We start from the raw sequence: 22,366 nt of genomic DNA, 5'->3' as shown, positions 1-22,366 counted from the left end.
TGCTTAATTTCAAAGTTGTGCTCATGGGAGTGTTGGTATGTTTGGCTTTCTCAAGACCAAACTTTTTCACCAAATTCTTTGCATACTTGCTTTGAGTGACAAAAGTTCCCTCATCCGATTGCTTCACTTGAAGGACCGAGAAAACAAGTGAGTTCACCTACCATACTCATTTCGAACTCCTTTTTGCATTTGGGAAACAAAAACCTGCACTTCAGAGTTAGAAGTAGTTCCAAAAACAAGATCATCAACATATGAAAATATAATATCAAATTGAATGTGTGTGATGAGCTGTGTTTTAATAACATTTCCTTTTCTATAACCATGAGAGTGTAAAAACTCAGATAGACGCTCATACCAAGCACGGGGTGCTTGTTTCATGCCATACAAAGCCTTGTCTAAAACATGATCAAGAAGGTGGGAATCCTTAATCGCTCCATTTTGTTGTGGGATTTTAGGAGCAGAAAGATTATGAAAAATACCATAAGATTTACAGAATTTACCATACACAGTATTTTCAAAATCTTTTCCATGATTACTCTTACCACGAACTATCTTACCAATGTTGCAATCTTTTTGAACTTTTAATTTCAAGCAAAGATACTTAAGAACATCAAAAGTATCAAAGTTTTCTCTAAAAAATTCTACCCATGAAAACCAAGAGAAATCATCAACACACATAAAAATATACCTCTTACCATTCAAGCTTTCAACTGGATTGGACCCATTAAGTCCATATGTAGGAGTTCGAGAACTACGGAAGTATTCACATCGAAACACTCTTATGAGAAATTTTCAGTTGCTTACCAAGCAGACATGGTCCACATTTTCCCAAAGACTCCTTACCTAATTTAGGTAATCCTCGAACAATTCCTGCATTAGACAATCTCCTCAGATTTTTAAAATGAATATGACCAAGTTTTTCATGCCATAAATCGGTGGTGTTATCAATAACAGAATGACAAGTACCATAGGTAGTGATGGTGTAACATATCATTAGATCGAACCCTTGCAAGACAATTTCATCAAGAATATTATACACATAACAATGATTACTATCAAAGCTCACAAGATAATCCCCGATCACAAATTTGACTAATGCTAAGAAGATTAGCTTTTAGTCCATCAACCAACATGACATTCTTCGCCCCAGGAAGCCCTTCGAAATTGAGAGTTCCTATCCCTATGACTTTTCCAACAAGGCCAGATTACCAAAAGTAACTTCTTCACACCGCATTGGTCTAATGTTCTCAAGATATTCTTTTTCACTGTCATGTGTCTAGAACACCCACTATCAAAGTACCACATGTTAAGAGTAATAGTTTTAAAACAAGAAGAACCTACCAAGCATTTATTTTTGACAACCCATTTTTGTTTTTGTAAAACATGTTTATTTCAAGGTAATTAGATTTAAACATGTTTTGCATAGTGATGCATTTAGGTCGAATGTGACCTTTTCTCCCACAACAATGGCAAATAGGGATGAAACGTCTTCCATTCCCTTTAGAATTGTCAAACTTACCGTGGTGCTTCTTTTTCGTAATAGCAAGAGCTTTGCAGAGACGGCGAGGTAGAAATAGTTCTTCCGAAACAAAACTATTAGATTTAACAAAAGTGGTATTAGAATTAGGTTGATTAGAAACATAACCTGACTCAACATGATTGGTTTGGCCGAGATTTTTGAATTTTTTCAAAGATGGTGGAACTCGGATTTAGCATTTTCACATTCTTTTTAATGTTATCAAGTTCCTTGGTTAAAGAAATAATTTTAGACTCTTTTAAAGATAGTTCGTATTCACAACATTTAAGTTTATCTTCCAACTCATTAATGTTGTTACACAAGACTTTATTATCTTTAACCAGGGAGCGATTTTCAGCACATTTTTCCATCAACTTACCAAATATTACCTTGTAGGATTCAACCATAGAATTCTCATCAATTTCTGACTCATCTGATTCGGATCTAGATTCTTCCTTGTTGTCATCGATCGAGGTATTATTCATGCACATGAATTTTCCTTTTTCCCCGCAAATTTCTTGACAAAACACTTGTTAGAGCAACTTTTTCTTTTTCATCTTCACTACTTTCGTAATCATCACTCCAAGTAACATTCAATCCCTTTTTATTTTTCTTTAAGGTATTGGCACATTCGGATTGAATATGACCATACCCTCTTCACACTCTCTCGCAACGAATACTTTTGTTAGATGAAAAAGGTTTAGTGGATTGTTACTTGAAATGTTACCATTTGAGTTCTTTGAAAAGTTCATTTTATTTCCAACATTTCATGTATCTTTGGAAATTTTTTGCTAACAAGGCCATTTCATCATCATTTTCATCATCAAAAACAATAATTTCAGAATCATTGAAAGCATTATCATTGATTTTCTCATTCGAGAGACTTTGCTTACTCTTTTTCTTGATTTGTTGATTCAACTCAAAAGTTCTTAAAGATCCCATGAGTTCCTCAACCTTCATTTTGCCAAAGTCTTTTGCCTCTTCCATCGTTGCAAGCAATTTTTGTATCAAACCCGTCGTGAAGTTAACTCGAACAATTTTTCGAACCAAGACAGACATTCATCTAATTTTTCTCCCAAGGCAAAGAACTCATTAGAAATATCAGATAATCTTTCATAAAAATCATTTAAAGTTTCAGTATCTGACATTCTCAATTCATCAAATCTAGTTTGCAACATGGTAAATCGTGATCTCTTTACATCAGGAGTACCTTCAAATTGAATTTGAAGGATTTCCCATGCTTCCTTCGCATTCACAAGATGAGATTAATTTAATAAAACCTTCACCAACACCATTAAAAATAGCATGTAAAGCTTTATTATTATAACTGCATAATTTTTCATCTTCATGGTCCAACCGAGTTCGAATTTTACCCGAGTAATACCTTTTTCATCATTTTCGGTAGGCCGAGACTAACCCGTAAGAATAGCTCTCCCATGCCTTCTCATCTTGCGATTTGATGAATGCTCTCATCCCGACCTTCCAATAAGTATAATTCGACTCATTCAATGGGAGGTCTAGAGATGGAACTTCCTTCGCAAACAAAGACATCTCACACAAAACAAATTAAACCGGAATAACCTCGCATCTCACCAAGAGTTTAGTGACTCGCTCGATACCAATTGAAATTCGTATTTTAATATTCCGGTTGATTATTTAATTAAATGATTAATTAAATGCGGAATAATAAAACCGGGTACCGAAAATGTTTTCCGTAGTTACGAATGCAACTCCGTAACTCCGGAGAAACCCGAAAAAGCAACAAGGCATAAAAGTAAAAACACACAAGATTTTTGTACGTGGTTTCAACAATCCTTTCGATTGTTACTAGTCCACGGGCCACGCCGAGAGATAAGATTCATTAGATCGGTATCAAAAATACAAAGTAATTGACTTATGCATAAATAGACTCCCTCTTATTGTATGCCGCAAGCTTGATGTATTCCACCTACTAACCGATCTTGATAAAACTCCAAGTGCTCGAACTCCCTTCGATCACCTTGAAGAGGTGGAATCCTCCCGATTCAAGGCTTAAAGGCTATCTCCCGAAAGCCTATACAACCATCTCCCGAAGGTTGTGTGCTTGTATCCTCCCGATGCAAGACTTCAAAAGCAATCTCCCGAAAGCTTGTAAATACCCTTCTCCCGAAGGTGCACTGATGTTCTTCTTCGTTGTAGACTTGAATACAGACTCAAGACAATACAAACAACAAATAAACAGAGTAAGAGTAGAACAACTCTTCTCTACAAATCAAAGACTCTCTTTTCTAAAGATATGAATGAAATTCAAAGATACAAGAGAGGTACCAAGAGAGGTACTAAACAAAGACACTCTTTCCTTAAGATATGAAAGCAATTCTAAGTGTGTGAGAGAGATACAAAACCTAGCAGCTATAAGATGTATTTATAATGAATATACATCTCATAGACAGCTTACATTCGGTCTGAACAAGACCTCAACCCACTAGAAACTTCCCTAAAATAATTCTTCAATCACCCAGAATTTTAGTTTAAATACATACGTAATCGTGGGCAGTAACTACAACTTTCCTTTTATAGAAAAGGAAAGTTTAGCTCCGGTTTTCTCTTCAAGAAACCTGATCTTAGAAAATGGGAAACTCAACACAAGATCAGAATAACAGCTGGTTAGATAAAAAACGAAATGGGTAACCAAACTTACCATTTTTACCTTTTTTTCCAAAAATAGGAAAGCTAGACAACTTTCCTTTCAAGTTTGATTTACACCAAATAGGAAACTATATTAATATATGCCAGCCGAAATATACATTAAATAATAAAATATTTTTGTCAATTAAATATGCCAAAAATGGAATTAACATAACATGCTCAGACTTAAGAATCTGATGAAGTTCAAAATACCAATGAAACAAAAGTTTTCCGAAGGAAAGTTTAAGAGTCTAAATTTTTTCTTTGAATATTCTTCTATTAAAATCTTTGAATATCACTTTTGGCTCTTAATATTTTGTTGACAAGTTCAAACTGTCAACAATAGCTAAGACATAAGTTATTGTTTTCAATATATCTTTCACATTTTTTCCCTTATCTCAATAAAGTTTCACATTCTCTGTTTCTTTCTCTATGGTTGTTGAACAGAACTCTTAATTTCTCCCCAACACGACCTGTGATGAGCCCTATCAAATGAGCCTCGAACCTTGTTATAACAACAGTAACGAGTGGAGCTCTCTCTTACTTCATCACCCCGAAAACTAAACGCACAACCTTTAATATGTTGTTCTTAATCTCAAAAATCCCCTTTGTTGAATTTTTTGTTTCTTATTGAACGTATGTTTGATTTTGACATGGGTTTGAATTGTGTGAACTCTGCATTTTTTTTACAATTATTTTTCACTAATACACGATAAGTTTTCAATGCATATTCTATTAGAATTATTCAACACTCATATAACATGTTAACATTTAAATCTATACCCACACATGTTAATACAAGTGTATAATCGAAGAAATCTATTTTTATAGAAAACCTTTATTGATTTAAAAAGAAATATACAAATAGCATAAACATACCTTAATCTATTAACTTAGTGGCGTTTGGATGGAGGTAATAAAATGGAATGGAAAAGAAAGGAAACAATCTTCATTCTATTATTTTGTTTGGTTACATATTAAAGTGTTGGAATGTCATTCCAATAGAATGACATTTTAAAATAAAAGGAAAAACCATTCCAATACATAATAAGAAAAAATTTAATAATTTTTTTATCAATTTTTTTATATGCATTTTAAATTTTATTTTATTTCATTCCTATTTCTACTCTCATTCTTATATTTTCATTTCTTCCAACCAAGCGTCACCTTAGAGTTTCTCTAAAATGAGAATAGAGCGATTTCTTGAAGACCACAACTAATATATAACTTAATATATTATAATTTTCAATATTTCTAATTTAATCCCTCAATAAATTAAAAATAAATATTACTTAATGTATTTACACATTTAGTCAATACTTTAATACCCATTAAGTCACAATTACTAAAATAATAACCACTGTGACAATAGTACTAGAAATAACTGGTTGTCCTTTTGCGTTTCTCTTTATCGAGTTAGGAGTCGCAACCGTTCATTCACCCTCATATCTCTGTTAGATTAATTGTTGAATTGACGAGATGTTAGTTAATCATTGAAAACTTAGAACACGTTAGATGCATTTCCGATTTTACAAAAATGAGACAAAAGCCATTGCCTTAATGTAGAGCACTATACAATGCAGAAAGCTGGACAAGAATGCTACGCTATCCGCCCAGTCTTCACTCCATCGTTGGCTCGGGTTTCCCCAAAAATCTTCTAGCTTCCTCATCAGTAAATTCACTGCTAAGCAGAAACAAACTTTAGCACAGATAAATCAGGGAAAAAAGGAAAATGCAAACAAATTGAAAAGCAATGATCAATTATGAAGTTTTAACCTGTCCGCCGCTTCTGTCTTCGATATCAAGGTGATCTGTGTGGATGCTACAAATTCACAAAAGCAGGTGAGGAATTTCTCCTGGCAGAATTTGAAGATATGATGCAGGAAATCATTGAATTGTTTTGGTTCCTGCATATATAGTATTTGGCTTACATTAACAAATGTTGTTGCCAACCTTAGTCAAAATACATTGAGAAAACCAAACCCAAAAAAACGTACTTGCTCAAGGATACAACCCTTGCGAAGGGCAGCTAAACATTCCACGGCTTTAGGATAGTTATCCCCATTGTAAGAGTCTTCTACTAAATTGAATATCCTTTTTTTCATTTCCGCAATAGCTTTGTTAACCCATTTTGGACTATCCCTGCGGGAAATCATGGCTTCAAAATCTTCTATAGGTGTCACATTACCGATTTCCTCCACCTTAACGGAAGATTTACTTTCATTTGTATCAGGATTGGCAGAGGGAGCAGGTAAGAGGGCATAACCCTTTCTGTCATTTGATCCAGATGGTTTATCTTGCAATGATCGGCTAGTTGATTTCTTCAGCTGCAAAAAAGGTTAAAGTGGAAATTTAACGCCTCTAATTTGAATGTTGGCATAGCAAAGAAGTTTAAGCATGCATCATTAAAGTAACCTTTGGATTTTCTTTGAGGTTGAAGGCCATCCGAAATTCATCAAGAACAGACTTGTTTTGTGAAATTAGTTCTGGATCAGGTTCAGTGATCTTTGAAAGAGTTTCATCAAGTGGAGGTACAGCTTCATCTGGGTGCTTCGATTTCAACTCGAGATAACGGTAGAAACGCTGAACAGATTAACACCAATCTTATTTGAAAACCCAAACAGCAATAAAACTGGAAGTCCTCAAACACAGTTTTCATGACCATCTCTCAAAATATTGTTCTTGAAAAATTTTAAACCATCAATAAAGTAATTCATAATTGAAAATGGGTGTCCACCTCTACAATATTGTCGCATCATGGTGAAAAGAAACTTTTCTGTAATCTTTCCATAGCTGGCTATGTTATAAATCAGCAACATATGAAAGAAAACAAATCAGGGGAAAAAAATTACCTCCAGCGCGGGATTTGGTGTAAACTCAGGCAGAAGAGCTTCCTCTTTATCAGGAGGTGCAAGGTCAAACATTTGTACAAACCTATCTGCTGCCTCTTGCTGTTGGTCTGTTGGTTGCATAGAAGCTGGGAGATTGCTAAAAGAGGGGAATTGAAATTCTCGAACATCTTCAGCAAAAGGAAGTACATTGAAGTAAAATGAATCAGGCTGCACATTACCAATAAACAGAAACCCCAAATGATCAACAGGTTAAATAAAATATTGAAAAAAAAAAAGAAGAAACACAAGAATCTGTGTAATAAGACTTGCAAACTTACAATGTTATCCCTGTCAGATATATTTGGTGTCAACACCCCCACAACAACATTCCCCTGTCCTTGTCTCCAAACACAACGCAAAATTGCTACCTTGTTAGCTTCTTTCATAGCTCTTGCTAGGGCAGAAACAGCAAGAATGGCCTTTGTTTTTCCAGGTTCAGGAATGAAAACATAGGCATCTTTCATGTAATAGTGGCTTTGATGAAGTTGCACGTAAATTAAGACAGTAAGAGAAAAATTATCATTTGAACAAACAAATTCAGATCAAGATGCATCTAAAAGTAAAGCAGATATGTTATTACCGCATAATGTTTCCAGCATCCGTAAAACCTAGAACTTTCACACTCTTTTCTGGCTTAAACTTGACAGCATACCATTCAGCAGATGATATAGGAACCACTTGGGGTCCATAACGATAACCTTTAATCCTCTGTTCTGGTGGAACAACTGTACTAGGATCTTCAACCCTTTTGTACTCAAAATCTACCTTCACTTCATGTGTGGCTAATTTATCAGTTGCTGGAGCTTTATCAGAATATTTTTTTAAAGTGGGAAACTTCTCCTCTGCTGTTTTCTTGTAAACCCATATCTAATTATGTTCAACTTGTAATCAAATGAGAAGAAAAACAACTTTATATGTTGCAACTGAGTATAAAAAAGTTCAAACTGCAATGAAGAGGACTCAATGGACAAGTGAATTGTAGCTCAATGCATTTAATCCTCACTTGATAGAGGGTGCTCTAGCGCAGAACAGTATACAAGCACAAATGCCTCAAGAGAGAACCCATTGACTTGACACCACAGATAGATAAGTACCAAAATAGTGATTAATTCTTGTGTTTTAGCCTAGATTACATAAGTTTTAATGGTTTTAAATCAAGTGCTTAGAGCCAGCCAAAAGGCAAGGAATTAAACATATGCTTTTAACTTCAGCACAGTAGCATACATGAAACATTGTCAAACAGATCAACAGTTGAACACTTCACAATTAAATTACTAAGCCGATTCCAAAGAGCTCACCTTAATCTTCAGTTTGGGGCTAACTTCAAGATCACCCCTGAATGCCGTAACTGGACTTATATTCCGAGTTCTCAATGCGCCAAGCAATGAGATTGGACTTTCAACATGCACCAGCTTTGCACGTGTTCTCTTTGAAAATATATTTAACAGGCGATCATTCTCATCCATTATTTTCTCATCTGCTTCTGCAATAAGCTTTCCCCTGACAACTATACTCTCCATTTTCATGCCGTGCGCATTCATTTTGTCAGCAATTATGGTGACCTGATCATCTTCGGTTCCTTCATTTGAAGGTTTAACTGGACATATTGCATTTGTAATGAGGCAAAGACGTTTCTTTCCCTTGTTTGTCACTCCATATTTCTTAATCAACATATCCATTCCGACAATTATAGCATCAAGAACTTATCACAGTCAAGGTTTTATACAAATAAATTGAAAACGCAAGCAATTGTAAGTCGACCAGCTGTAAGTAAGAATTTCCCGCTGGTAATGATATTCACATACAAATTTATACAAGCAGGTTTCAGTGCATGGCTTCAGAAATAAATTCCTAGTATTTTGTTAAGCAACTCCCCCACAAAAGATAAAAAAGAAAAAAAAAAGAATAGTAGTTCAGAGGATACAATCTCCAGAGTGAGTTCCTCTAGGGAGTGGCTGTAAAGTTTCAAGAAGATCCACATCCACCACTCCAATTTTTCTTAAAACGACCACATGTTCATATCCACCCACTTCATTTGTCAATTCATTATTTGTATCTGAGAGTACCAACATCCGTAATCAGTGAATTCTTTTATTTAAAAAAGTACCGACAAAAAGCATATAATCATTCTAATACACAACAATAAATATCACAGACTAATTTGTTATTTGATTGAAAAAAGGTTTGGGATGATTCAAACCTTGGGTTCCGAACAAGATAACTCCAACTTCATCATACTTGGTGAAAATGAGCTGCAAAAACAAACTAAAAAAATGTTATATAACCATAGCACTTGTTCAACCCCACCCAAAAAAAAAAAAAAGTTACCTTCTTTTGAATCAAGGAAAAGCAAACTTTTTCAATCTCAGGCAAAGCATTGTGCATTGATGGGCCAACATCGATCAACAAAAGCAGTGTTTCCTAATAAACACAAAATACAAAATGAAATTTACAGAAAGCCCTAGCAAAGCAAAGCAGAGTAAGTAGTAGTTGACTCGAGCGAGAATGATATGAAAAATTATTAACAAGCTAGTCTCGATTGCTGTCTACCTAGCTTACACAAGTATTAACGAAAATGATACCAGAAATTTACTTGAAGAGAAAAAAATTAAAACAAAAAAAAAAAACAAGCGACGAAAGAAGAAAGAAACAGTATTAATCTGAGAAGATGAATTTGTATCGATTACCTTGTTGCGAGCCATGACTCTAGAGAGAGAGAGAGAGAGAAAGAAAGAGATAGAGAGAGAGTATAAAGATTGTTGGAGAAGCTGAGCAGGGAAGCAAAGCTTGAGCTTTTATATATTTAATTTCTCTTTGCTTTTCCCGCCTCGGCTTGAGTTGAGTTGTATGACTCGCTCGGTCCTTCTATCAGAAGAACAGGCCCAAGTGGTGTAGGAAGTAGGCCCAAGGCCCAATCGTATAGTGTCCAATTTTCGCCCTTCTACATTTGAATCTCAATTACATTACATTACCAGGAATAGTGTCCAATTAATGCCACTAAGTCATGCCAACGATTACCTCATTGGAATATTGCTAAAATTAGTAAGCAGAACTATTGATAGAAAAAAGTGTTCTTTTGAAGCCTTAGACTGATGATGAGTTAATCAAAATAGAGTGAAATACGAAGCTACATGAATACCTCCATGACCATTGATTAATACACTTCACCCCAAAATGTCATAATAAAGATGGCATATTTATAACTTTTCTAATTTGTATTATTTGTGCAAAAATTTTAAGTCGGAAGGATTTTTCTTTTTATTTTGTTTCATGCACAACACACACTACTCATATTGCTGGATAAATTATATTGAAGTGGGAGAATGTCCAAACTTTTTAAAGTGAATTATTAAAGAAGAAAAAGTTACTTTAAGTTTTGTGGATGAGGGTGTGGAGATAAGTCCATGTTAGTCTAGCCGAGTCGAGCTGTCGGTGTGTTTTGTCCGAGATTCAAACCATTTCCTATTTAATAGTGCAGCAACTTATACTGACAAAACAAGTCTCAGATCAGAAGAAACATAATCGTTTGATATAATGTTTTCTCAAAATCATAGCTCCTGTTGCTCACTCCTACTTATCGTCTTCTTCTTCTTCTTCTTCTCCTCGATTGGCGCCTTGGCTCTCGAGGTTGCTGTCAAGGCTGCAGTTGGTGCTCCTAATGTTCTTGGGGACTGTCCATTTAGCCAAAGGGTTCTTATGACTTTGGAGGAGAAGAATGTACCTTATCAGATGCATCTAATCAATCTAAGTCACAAACCCAAATGGTTTCTGCAAGTGAATCCTCAAGGAAAGGTGCCTGTGGTGAAGTTTGGTAATAAATGGGTACCTGATTCTGATGTCATTGTTGGGATTCTTGAGAAGAAATACCCTAAACCTTCTCTTACTACTCCACCACAATTCACCTCTGTGTATGTTCCTCATATTTTTTCTCTTGAGTTTAACTTTATAGCTTATCAGATCAGCTTTTCATTTTTTTGGGTTTTTTTAGTAATTCTATGTAGTGTGTGAAAAATTTAAACTTTATGACCACTAGTCACTTGTTGGGAAGGGAATGTTGGTTTTGGATAAGGTAATTTCTCCTCTTCTTCTAATTAAGTGAGATGAATTTATAATTTTTGATGTGTAGGGGATCAAATATATTTAGTAACTTTGTGACTTTCTTGAAGAGTAAGAACTCAAGTGATGGGTCAGAACAGGCTCTCCTCACCGAATTGAAGGCACTTGAAAAACATCTTAAGGCACATGTATGCATTTTACTACTAAAACAGATATAAGTGCTTCACATTTGATATTTTGTGAATATGTAACTGATTAATTTTGGAATGGAATCAGGGCCCATATGTTGCTGGTAAGAAAGTTACTGCTGTAGATTTAAGTTTGGCCCCAAAATTGTTTCATCTAGATGTGGCTCTTGAATATTTCAAGAAGTGGACTGTCCCAGCGGAGCTGACTAATGTCCTCAAGTACAAGAAGGTAAGCAGTTCTTGTGCATTTAATTTCATTTGTATGTATATATAAAAATATACATATTTATATTATTCGAACAAGTTGTTTTGTGGGTTGTCTGTGTATATTCTTTGCGCCATTACTGTGGCCTGGTGACTAAAATCCATAATCCATTACAGTATAATCTGATTTTTTTTTTCTTTTCATTCTATGATTAGCTCTGTCATTAGTTTGTAATCTTGAGATTTATTGGGCCATCGCCAATACCATTCCTAAGTCCTAATATGTAAATTGTTTAGCTTCTGTCAAATTCTTAATTTCTATTAGACATAGCTATTGTGAAGTGACACGCTTCCTCTGTATCTTACATGCTTCATGTTCATAATCATAACATATGTATATGTTTATATGAAAATGGATAACTATATGTTTCTTTAATTCACTAATTTAGTCGTGATTTTATTTTTTGCAGCTGCTGTTCTCACGGAAATCATTCAAGAAAACCAAAACTGCAAGGAAATATATAATTGCATCATGGGAGCCAAAAGTCAATCCATGAACTATTTCAACAAAATTTGAAAACTATGAATCCTGGTTGAAGCTCTCGAATGGCTTCATCCAAACAAGGATTTGGTTTATATCATATGTATTAGGTAGCCAGGTCGAATAAATGTGTACCTATTAGTGTGTTGTGTTATTAGAGTATTAATAAAAGTTGCTTAAGAGATATTTTTGGTCTCGGGACACTTGTACAAATGCCTCGGTCAAAGTGGGGTTGTGTTTAGGAGGGATTGTATGTGTTTGCAGTGTGAACTGACTTGGCCAGGAGTGGAGTAACGAGTTAAGGCAACATCTGTATGTATTACTCTTTTGGCAACAACAAATGCCCACCGGACTGGAAACATTCTTATTAGGGTCTCTTAATCTATTATTGAACTCACTTTTCGTTTAAGTATTCTTATTTCGTTATTAAAAGATCTACCAGTGGTATTGCTGACATGTTGGCCAAACGGGCTAGATTGCCAATTGTAACCCTTCACAGCCAATTATCAGCCTTAGTAATAATATCAATATCTTTTCAAAGCTTAAAAAGAAAGATGGGTAAAATTACGACACTAGTGACGCCCCAATTTATTTATAATTTTTAGGCGCTGTTGGTCAAATATAGCATAACAGCATCAACAATAGCATATACTGCATTAACAAAAAGAAGGCGAATAAGAAATCAGTAGTACTTAATGGATGAAAGATTACCTCTAAAATATAATAATAATAATAATAAATGAAAGGCACTTTCTTTGTGTCCCTTTGATGCATGCACTAAAAAAACTCAGAATGGATTGAATTTAGTATCACATTGTAAATTCAATGTTATCAATGTTACAATATTTGACCTGTTCACTTATGTGAGCTATATATACTTCTAATTAATCTCATTTTACTCATGCATGTCTATGGCAAATTATTCATGTTTGAATTTATGGACTTAAATAGTTACAAGCAAACTACTCGTTTGAATTTATAACATTAACAGCTTACACTCGATACTCTGTATCAAACTCTCGTCTTACATAGTAACTTATTAAACGAATATAATATTTATATTATTTAAAAGGTGCTTCACAAAGGACCCCCAATACAATCCCGTTTTAACATCTGCAACCAATAATTTATTAATACAATTTTTTTTATAGTGGTTCACCTTATAATTATTTAAAAAATTTTAAATTTTTATGATAAATTACAATATAAAATTTAATATTCAAACAGTCTTATTTCACATCACTTATAAAAATATCAAGCATAAAATACTCTTTAAACTTTATTTACAACATATTAATTATTAAATATTTTCAGATTTTGCAGAATTAAAAAAAAAAAATTAACCTAATTTTTCTTTTTAAATACCGAAAGTGGATAGAATTTTCCTAATTTATATATTAAAACAAACAGGTCCGAATCTTTAGATGAATAATTACCGTTACTTTTCTGTCACTTATTTGACAATAATCAAAATAAATATATATATATATACATGCAAAAATAGTAGGTTTCTGAGGTGGCGACATCATCTTGCTCATCACAAAAATCAAAAGAAACGGCACCATCAGAGTACAGACAGGCAGGCTCACAACTCACTTTCATTTATTTATTTATCTAAAATGAAATTGATTAATAAATAAAAAAAAATTGTAAGAAACAGACAAGAGAGAGCCACGAATATTTTTGGGCAATCACAAGAAATATATTTCAACCAATAGAAATTTCAAAAGTCATAGAACAAAAAGAGACAGGAGAAAAGTTGAAATAATATCAAAAGGCTACTGCATATATATATTTATATATATAAATCTAACATCTATTTAAAGTGTGCCCTCTCTTTTTTTTTTTTTTTTTTTTGTCCTTTTTTTTTTTAATCTTTCTACTTCTGTAAAACTCGCAATATTACACCGCCAACACCATACATACCATCATGACAGTGAAAACCACTAACCCCTAGAGTCAACTAAAAGATATAATGGCATTTCCTAACCCTCCAAAATTGACAAACACTTGGAAGAGTGTATGAACTTGCTTTACTTACATACAACATATTTAGAGGTCGGGTAAGAAAGGAGGGAAAAACAGCTATGTACACCGTAGAATTGTTTCGACAATGCAAGGTGGACCACAACACCTTGCTCCAACCGTATATATAATTACGTATGAAACAGGACACTCCAAAATACCAACTCCAGACATGTCAATAGTGATATATATATATTCTTCATATTTATATATATTTTGTCACTTGCGCCATCCATTTTTGACTTTATATTAGACGAGAATTTGTATTCCAAAAGAGCCTCACATCAATCTTGTTTAGTCCACACATTCAAACAAGAATGGCTCTAGACATTGGTCCCTAATACCATCACCCTGAAATAAAAGTTACAGCACTTAAAAGACCATTTTACTTGAGGAGTTAAAGAGTACGTATGCAAATTTACAAACACATTAATAAAACTTGGTCTAACCTTTATATAAGAGCTAACAGTTCTCGGGAACAGATGATAAAGGAAGTGTTTGAGACTTCTCTTTGGCATCCATAACCTCAGCAACCGAAGGATTTCCATCCCCATGCGCATTTAGGGTCCCTGGGCTCATCTTTTGAACCTCTTCTCTAGTATAGATAAAAATCTTTTTAACCATGCCACAAAATTCCCTGATAAAATAATTGCACATCATGTCAATGATCCAAATACCCACTAAGTCTAAAGTGGGGGAAATTAGCATACATATTGATCTCATTAAGCTAGATGTGACATTCTAAGATGAAGGTAAAATAAAATACTTACTGCCAGGGATCATCACCAACAAGCATCATATCATTCTCGTCATCAGTGTACACAATCAACCAATTCTTTTTTGGAGCCATTAGTTCACCACCAAATTCAAACAACTCGTCCAACTCAGCTATCAGCTCCTTGTAATTGTTAAACTTGGTAAGATCTACAGATCTTCCCAGTGCAATCCCCTGCTTGTGAACCTGGAACCATAGCAAATCAATAAACAAGTTCTTACTAGTACTATATCCAAAACACAGACAGTCCACATACAATCATATAAAACAATACCTTGGTGCAGCTCCTAGTTGAACTATTCTGTGTTTTTCCTTGATGTTCTCTAGATTGTTGCTGAGTAGTTTGCATGGGTTTTTCCGGGTCACTACTGACGATTGGATTATCCGCAATTTTTGTGCCCATTGTCTTTGCAACTGAACTTTTATGTGATACTGCAGGCTCTGGTGCAATTAGAGAGTACCCAAAGATCTTGCAGTTCCCATCTTTAGGTTTTGCAACCTCAAACTTCTGCTCAGATATAGGTTTTGAGGTCAGCTCTCTTGAATGAACAGTATTCTCAAAGTGAGGAGAGGATGGTGGAGGCATAAACCAGTTTCCATGTGCGTGCTCAACTCTATGACCACTCAAAGTGGTATAGTCATCAAACCCCCCATATCTAACATTCCCCTGCCCTTGGTATGATATAGCCCCTTGAACAGAACCCTTCATATTAGTGTCCAAGCTAAGTGACAGAGACGAAGGCACCATGGACCTGGGGCTACTATGCAAGTTCAACCTGCCTTCCTGATCTAAAGAATGCTTTCTCATTGAATTAGCAGTTGCAACAGAATGCTCCGTAAAGGAACAGAAACCACGGGTAGAATCAACAGTTGTACCGAAGCCAGATAGCAAATCTGTGTAAGTAGGTTCATGCTTCCCAGATGAAGCCCTGTTTTCGGGCACATATCTTCTTGAAGCAGAGACTACATCAACTTTCTCATCATCAAGGGAAGGTTGCCAAACAACAGACTTTTCTGCAGTATCAGAATCATTGCTCTCCACAAAATTTCCTCTCAAGGTCGATAATTCTTGACCTTGCAAGACCCTAGAAAATCCACTTGGCAGTGAAGGGTCTACAGTCACTTTCGATGAACCTATTCAAATTAAATATGAATACATGAACAACACACAAAAAAAGAAAAGAAAAGAAAAAATACAAAATAAACAAGTGAATGGATAGAAATGTTGAAATATTTATTTCGATTAAAACCGCATCGCAACACTACCTTCTCTAGTGAGAACAGACGAGTCAGGAGACAACGGCACAATGTTAGATCGAGGTCTCTTTGACCTTGGAACTGGTAGAGGATTTAGCGCCGGAGGAGCAAGAGCAGGCTCTATTTTCCAAGGTGAAACTCTCTCAGGACGTGGTATTGCTGAGGTTTCATCCCATCTCACCTAAAAGTAGTAAATATGATAGCTTTAGAGTGCCAAATATGGTTTTAACACTGCAACCCCTTAGATGAAACAGACTCCAACTTACCTTCAGGCATCTCCATTTAGAATCTTTCCATCTGTTGGGATCAAATTCTTCAATCCCAATTATTGTGCCTGTAAACCTGCAACATTTCAAAAAAAAAATAAGCAAGATCAGAAAACTACATGGACATCAGCTAAGTATTGGAGCCAGAACCCCTGTACGAATCGAAATTATTCAGAGGAAAGAAAATTGGGGCAAGGATTCACAAAACTAAGATAGAGAAAGATTCTAATATCTTGAAATAAAATGTTACGATAAAATGCAAAACAAATCATTAGGATGGCAAATTGATGTCTTTCTGTAGAGTGAAAAAAAGCACTTGCTATTTTGGTTTTTTATTTCCAACCTACACATACCTCTGTTCTGGTGCTTCTTCACCTTCAAATTTCATTTTGAATCTCATCCCTATAGAGTAGTTGTTCTTGGTAGCCTCCAAATACTGATCGCATGGAACAATAAACTCAGCTGGGCTTGTCCTGTTATAAGAAATAGATAAAAAAAAAAAAGAAAAACAAGTCATTGTATGATACAAACAAAAAAAAAAATCAAAATTTCAAATTTTATCACTATTTTAACATGGATTGCACCCAATAAGCCATGAAGAAACAATTTTCTTGTAATCAAGGCAAGCCAAATTATTCAATAATAGTCACTTGTAAATGTAATAAAAGTATCAATGCAGCAATACATAACTCTAACACAAATTTGCATTCTGTTAAAGCCTTCACTTTATCATCTTACAAGATCAGGCATAGCAAAATATAAGAAAGCAAACCTTGGCTTGTAGTAGACAGTGAACATTGTTCCTGTTGAAATGGCATGCCATGCAGTTGCAAGTACTCCAAGATGCATGCTGTGACTTGAAATAACAGATGAAGGGACATTTTCCTGCTTCCTCATCGCCCGTCTAACACCTACACGAAGCTCCCCATTCTCACCCCTAAAGACAATCACAAAATAACAAAAACCTATTTTAGAAAAACAAAATAAGAAAGACTCCCTTCTAAGGTGAAGGAAAAATCAACTGACCTGAGAAATATAAAGGCATCCCCTGCAACAAGCCTCTTTGAGCTAACAAACACACTCCAGCCACTTTGAAGCAAGTGCCTCCGAGGTTGACCTGACATTGTAGTTATATGACAATTATACAAGAGAGCAACACAAGCCAATAGCAGACAATAAAAAAACGAAAGGAGAAGACATTATAGACACAGAAGCAGAGTAAATAATATATAATACTTCAGTTATTACCTCTAAAGATGTGGCGAAATCTCCACTCGTTGCCGTGCAAATCCTTGGCAACCAGTTCCTGAGTTGGAGGCTGCCTAGACATGTCCTGTCAAGAGAAAACGAGACTCGTAAATTTAGTCACCAAAACAGAAAATAAAACGGAAAATTAAAGAAAGAAACAAGCTCAAATGAACCAACCAAAGGGGGAAGACACTCGTCAGCATGCCGCCTTAGGACTGAAAATCCACCATGAGTGCTTGTATCGGAAGCAGTAAGTGTCTTACAAAATGAATGTACTTGAAACCGTGGAGGCGGGGGAGGAGGAGTTTCCTTCTCGAATGCATTATCATTTTGCTGTCATTTAAAATCAACACAATCACAGAATAAAAGATTAGATTTTAGACCCAAATAAAGGACCCTTCAATCTTTAAAGATCCAGAACCACAATTAGAAACTTACGTTTGGATCAGGCATCAGAGTGATTTGAGCAAAAACCTCGTCAGTGTCGGCCTCAGCCTAAAACATATGAAATCAGTCGTCAATTAGCAAATCAATGGAATTGGAAAGCTCTTCCCCTCAAATCTAAAAGCAACTGCAGATACTTAACATTACTAATTCACATACATCGATCTACTAATAGTTGTTACCTTCAACTCCACATTCATCACCCGACAAAGGATCCTGGGAGGAAGATTATACACTGGCATCTGTTGGTCAGCCACCTGATTAGTCGATGCTTCCACCTATGAAAAAACCAGAAAAGAAATCAACAATTAGAAGCAAAAACACAATTACAGCAAGAGAAACCCTTACAAATGTCTAATTTAAAACAAAATAAATAAATAAAAAATAGAATAACAATTGGCCGTCAAACCCAAAAGCTACAAAGCCTGAAAAAGGAGACCCAATTAATCAACTAGAGGAGAAAATAAAGTATAACAAAAACAGCTTTGTAAGCGCTAAAGCTGTAGCCAAATATGGCAACTTGAATATGAGAAATTACCTGCTCGATGTGTCCCTGAGGAAAATAGAAGACGCGCTCACCTTTCCGGGGAACTGTAACGAGAGGCCCAGCACAAGCGTGCCAAAGTTCCTCATACAGCGCAGCCTCAGCATCTACAGCACGCAAAAGAAAAACCAAATCAGTACCAAAAAAATCCTCAGAAAACCACGTCCGAATCTAAAATCATCGCCGGAATAATCTTCACCGGCGCCGGAAATTTAACAAATAGTAATATAGACCTTTGCGCGCCTCAGCAGCCTTCCTTGCGTCGTTGTGGTCTGTAAAACTGGAAGAGAAGCTCTCTCCCATGGGGTTGCCAGAATTCCCTTTAACGGATGCCTCTGACAACGCCATTTCTTGTGAACTCAACATAGATCTCTCATAGGAATCCTTCTCCACAAGAGAAGAAAGAGATTTCTCACTTCTTACTACAAACCCTAGTCTCTAACCCTCAACAAAACACCTAAAAATCCAGAAATAAACCACTCCAGCTCAACCATACGCAGCTCAAATCCCTTAACTTTCTCTGTAACCTAAATCAAATTCCTAATTAGTCTGAAAATCAGCAAAAACCCAAATGATTCAGACCGTTTACCCGCACCTTCTCTCTCAAACTATGTCTTCTTCAGCTAAAACACTGCGTGAGCCAAGAACCAGAGGAAGAACACCAAACAAAGACTTATTTTTCTCTCTCTCTTATTCGCGTCTGAAACAAGAGACTTAACCAGAGTGGTCAAAACAGCGTGCAATGATTTCAACCGCGGTCAATTTCTAACCCTCCAAGCTCTCACGCAACCGGAAGTAACCGGTGGACCTTACTTTCTGCTAAAGCAGATTACCGGGTAGAACCGGTAAACCTTAATCACTAAGCCCAAAAAAGCGACACGATCTGAACGACGACCACTGTGTTAAATATTGTTATTAATATTTAATCAGAAAAATATATTGTTATTACTAATAAAATAATTAATAAAAGGCGGCTTGGAGACAGGAAATAAGATAAAAGAAAAAAAAAGGTACAAACGGCGTTAAGATCTTGCCGTTTGATTAGGGTGACGTTTCGAGATTGGATAGGTGATAAGGGTGGAGAGCGTGACGGGCGTTAAGGGGTCGTCGTGAGTGGAAAAGTTGTTGTGTTTTTATTGGGAAATGGTTTTGTCGTAGTATTAACAAGCAGGGGGTTGAGATTGGATGGATGAATATGAGGTAGTCTCGTCTTGTGTGAGTGTGGTGCGTACTTAACGCACTTGCTTTTTTGAGGCGGCGCACGATAGCACCCTTGGTACCACACTACTCCACCCACCATCAATGACAATGTAGCTCTTGTCACTAGTCTATTACCTTTACTTTTTTAAATCTCTTACATTTATGAATATCTTGAAAAACTAACTTAAAGATTAATATTATTCTTTTAAATTGTATTTTGAAAGGGAATTGTATTAAATGTCCTAAAATCTCTTCATTTAATCCAATAATGCCGGAGACATCTAAATTTTTTTAGAAAAATATATGCAGTTCAATAAATTATTGTTAAAAAAATTACATTGTTTGGGTATTAAGATTTAAAATATTACTCCTTATCAAAAAAATATATTTAGTTTAATTAATCGTGTGTCATATTATTTGTAATTTTACTATGGAGTGGTTTATAAATATTTTTTTTAAATGTATAATTATTTAGCAAACATTTTAAAAATAGATCATTTTCATTTTTTATCAATTGCACAATCTCAATTTCTCTTTAAGAAATTCTGCTATTTATTTTTATACATTTTCTTATATTGTTTGGTATATTATCTTAAACATTATTATTAAAGTATATGATATTCTTTTCTTTCGTAAGAATATAAGATATACATAAGCTCTTTTGTTATAAGCTGGATTTTATAAACAAATTTAGAGATCATTGTCATGTTACCTGCTATAAATGTAATGTGTAATAATTAAAAAAAAAATGTAACATGTAATAAAATAAACTTTAGAAAAAAAAAATAAATAAATAAATTTTATATGCATAATGGGTCTAAATACAAAAATTTGTCATTCAACTGATACAAAATTCATCCATGCGATTTGTTTAAAAAAAATTCATCAATACGATTAGCAAGAATTGAAAGCCCCTTACAATAAAGTGAACAACACAATTGACATATCATTTAAAAAATCTTAAAACAACATGATTTAGATAAAAAAAAAAAATAACTTGACAATCGTTGACAATAAAACCAAAAATAGAATTCATAACAATTGAATTCACTGTGAAGTGCTTGAACTTAAAAGAGACTATCTGTTAATCCAAAAAAAAAAAATCTGGTAACGTGGACATTAATGTTTGACACATGGCATGATGGATGATGTCACGAAGTTGAGTAGTCATGAGTCATAACAGTCAACCTGGGATGGAGACCCTAGCCCTGCGCCCAAGTTGACTCTAGAAGTTCCGGGATGAAAGTTTGGACTTCAATAACTTGAATCTAACCGACTATCTTTCAGTATTATGTACCATGAAGACATGGAGCAACCTAATACAAGGTTCAGGAATTGAAATTACATGAACCTCCAACCCATAAGCCAACCTGGGCACCTAGGGTTTCCACCTGACGCCCAAGTTGACATCTACAACTAGGGTTTTAGTTTTTGGGACCGTCTTAGTGCAGAGTGGCCAAAACTTTCACTAGGACATCGACTTGACGTACCATAGACATATTTGAGGCATCAGAATCAGAATTGGAGCAAGTAGATTTTTGACCACCCAGGGCCCCGAGCTCCGAGTGCCCGAGTTGACAATTTGTCAATTTGGGCACCTTCCAAGTGTCCGATCAAAGATATGACTTTTACATTGAATATGTCTTTATTGAAAACGGGAAAATAGGTCCTTCTAGAGGAAAAATAATAGTTCTAGGGCATAAAAAATAAGGCTTAGCGCCCAGGTTGACACTTGGGCTGGCCTTGCGCCCGGGTTGACAATTTGCTAACCTGGGCCACAAAAATGGAGTTTCCCAAAATTCTTTCGAGCATCATCTTTGTCTTCGGAAAATATTGACAATTAGCTATTTTTTGGGACAAAATAGAACTTCAAAAGGGGTAGAAGAGGGACCTAGTGCCCAGGTTGACGCGTGGGACTGGGCCCTGCGCTGAGGTCGACATTTTGTCAACCTAGGCTGTTTCCAATTCAGTTCAACAAAAAGTGCTCTAGACATATTCACCGTCATGAAAAATAACGAAGATTCAAGTAAACTCAGGGAGAAAACTATAAACTCGAGTCCTTGGAAATAGGGCACAACGCCCGGGTTGACCTAGTGCTGGGCCCAATGCCTAAGTTGACAATCTATTTGGGACATTGCCTTCAATTTCTCAAACTTCAAATCTGATGCAACCATTGAATTTGGTATGATCAAAAATGGGGAAAGAAACATCGTCTTCAAGTTTAGAAGCCTTAGAAATATCAAAAATAGAATCTCGAAGCTCGATTTAAAGGCCCCAGTGCCCAGGTCAATAAATGGCCTGATTCGTTGGATTATGCTTATCCAAATTTGATGTTGTTTCGACCGTCCATCAAGTTTTTCATAAGTGCAATGATCCATGAAGTCAGATCAATCAAATTCAGAACTTCATTTTTTGGCAAATTAACTCACTCAAAAATTGAAAGTTTTGAGTCTTCCTTTTTTGCAGAATAACAACATTTCCGGGAACTGGTGACCAACTTCACCAAAACATATAAAAGGACTAAGGGGTATCAAACCATCACTT

General features: G+C 35.4%; 3 protein-coding genes across 5 annotated transcripts; 1 reads left to right on the top strand and 2 right to left on the bottom strand.

The window, feature by feature from the left end:
• Positions 1–5,454: 5,454 nt before the first annotated feature.
• Positions 5,455–9,971, bottom strand: LOC115703637 (ATP-dependent DNA helicase 2 subunit KU80). Of its 2 annotated transcripts, XM_030630874.2 has the most exons (12): positions 9,762–9,971; positions 9,403–9,495; positions 9,275–9,326; positions 8,999–9,130; positions 8,373–8,776; positions 7,655–7,941; positions 7,353–7,548; positions 7,036–7,242; positions 6,599–6,766; positions 6,181–6,510; positions 5,960–6,090; positions 5,455–5,864 (listed from the first exon to the last, which is right to left on the bottom strand). In XM_030630874.2, exons 1-12 carry the CDS (start codon positions 9,774–9,776, stop codon positions 5,804–5,806), a joined length of 2,076 nt encoding a protein of 691 aa, XP_030486734.2. In that variant the 5' UTR covers positions 9,777–9,971; the 3' UTR covers positions 5,455–5,803. The 2 variants fall into 2 exon arrangements, with proteins under 2 accessions (XP_030486734.2, XP_060968653.1); XM_061112670.1 differs by lacking the exon at positions 9,762–9,971 and having other exon boundaries at positions 9,275–9,339.
• A 137-nt stretch (positions 9,972–10,108) lies between these two features.
• LOC115707810 (glutathione S-transferase DHAR2) lies at positions 10,109–12,472 on the top strand. 2 transcript variants are annotated; one of them, XM_030635879.2, is made up of 4 exons: positions 10,109–10,982; positions 11,201–11,318; positions 11,407–11,547; positions 11,993–12,472. In XM_030635879.2, the coding sequence occupies exons 1-4, from the start codon at positions 10,609–10,611 to the stop codon at positions 12,077–12,079; spliced, it is 720 nt and encodes a 239-aa protein (XP_030491739.2). In that variant the 5' UTR covers positions 10,109–10,608; the 3' UTR covers positions 12,080–12,472. The 2 variants fall into 2 exon arrangements, with proteins under 2 accessions (XP_030491739.2, XP_060968656.1); XM_061112673.1 differs by having other exon boundaries at positions 10,171–10,982; positions 11,407–11,578; positions 11,972–12,472.
• A 1,271-nt stretch (positions 12,473–13,743) lies between these two features.
• On the bottom strand, positions 13,744–19,773 carry LOC115705675 (auxin response factor 2B). The gene is made up of 15 exons (XM_030633072.2): positions 18,856–19,773; positions 18,617–18,729; positions 18,261–18,356; positions 18,073–18,129; positions 17,812–17,967; positions 17,635–17,719; positions 17,413–17,503; positions 17,159–17,323; positions 16,740–16,859; positions 16,387–16,462; positions 16,130–16,301; positions 15,138–15,997; positions 14,859–15,049; positions 14,538–14,725; positions 13,744–14,439 (listed from the first exon to the last, which is right to left on the bottom strand). Exons 1-14 carry the CDS (start codon positions 18,986–18,988, stop codon positions 14,551–14,553), a joined length of 2,490 nt encoding a protein of 829 aa, XP_030488932.2. The 5' UTR covers positions 18,989–19,773; the 3' UTR covers positions 13,744–14,439; positions 14,538–14,550.
• Positions 19,774–22,366: the final 2,593 nt, after the last annotated feature.

The sequence above is a fragment of the Cannabis sativa genome, chromosome 1 (assembly GCF_029168945.1).
Source record: "Cannabis sativa cultivar Pink pepper isolate KNU-18-1 chromosome 1, ASM2916894v1, whole genome shotgun sequence".
NCBI classification, from domain to species: Eukaryota; Viridiplantae; Streptophyta; class Magnoliopsida; order Rosales; family Cannabaceae; genus Cannabis; species Cannabis sativa.
Note: the sequence above shows the minus strand (reverse complement) of the source record. Positions and strands in the feature narration are given on the sequence as shown.

Bases quoted from the DNA above. Each gene is read 5' to 3' on its own strand.
- LOC115703637 (XM_030630874.2), bottom strand. The intron at 7,942-8,372 runs GTGAGCTCTTTG...GAACATAATTAG, and splicing joins GCCCCAAACTGAAGATTAAG to ATATGGGTTTACAAGAAAAC. The intron at 6,091-6,180 runs GTACGTTTTTTT...CTATATATGCAG, and splicing joins AGGGTTGTATCCTTGAGCAA to GAACCAAAACAATTCAATGA.
- LOC115707810 (XM_061112673.1), top strand. From the start codon at position 10,609: ATGTTTTCTCAAAATCATAGCTCCTGTTGCTCACTCCTACTTATCGTC. The intron at 10,983-11,200 runs GTATGTTCCTCA...TTTGATGTGTAG, and splicing joins CCACCACAATTCACCTCTGT to GGGATCAAATATATTTAGTA. The intron at 11,319-11,406 runs GTATGCATTTTA...GAATGGAATCAG, and splicing joins AAAAACATCTTAAGGCACAT to GGCCCATATGTTGCTGGTAA.
- LOC115705675 (XM_030633072.2), bottom strand. From the start codon at position 18,988: ATGTTGAGTTCACAAGAAATGGCGTTGTCAGAGGCATCCGTTAAAGGG. The intron at 15,998-16,129 runs GTAGTGTTGCGA...TAATTTGAATAG, and splicing joins GTCTGTTCTCACTAGAGAAG to GTTCATCGAAAGTGACTGTA. The intron at 14,726-14,858 runs GTAAGTATTTTA...TTATTTTATCAG, and splicing joins GTTGGTGATGATCCCTGGCA to GGAATTTTGTGGCATGGTTA.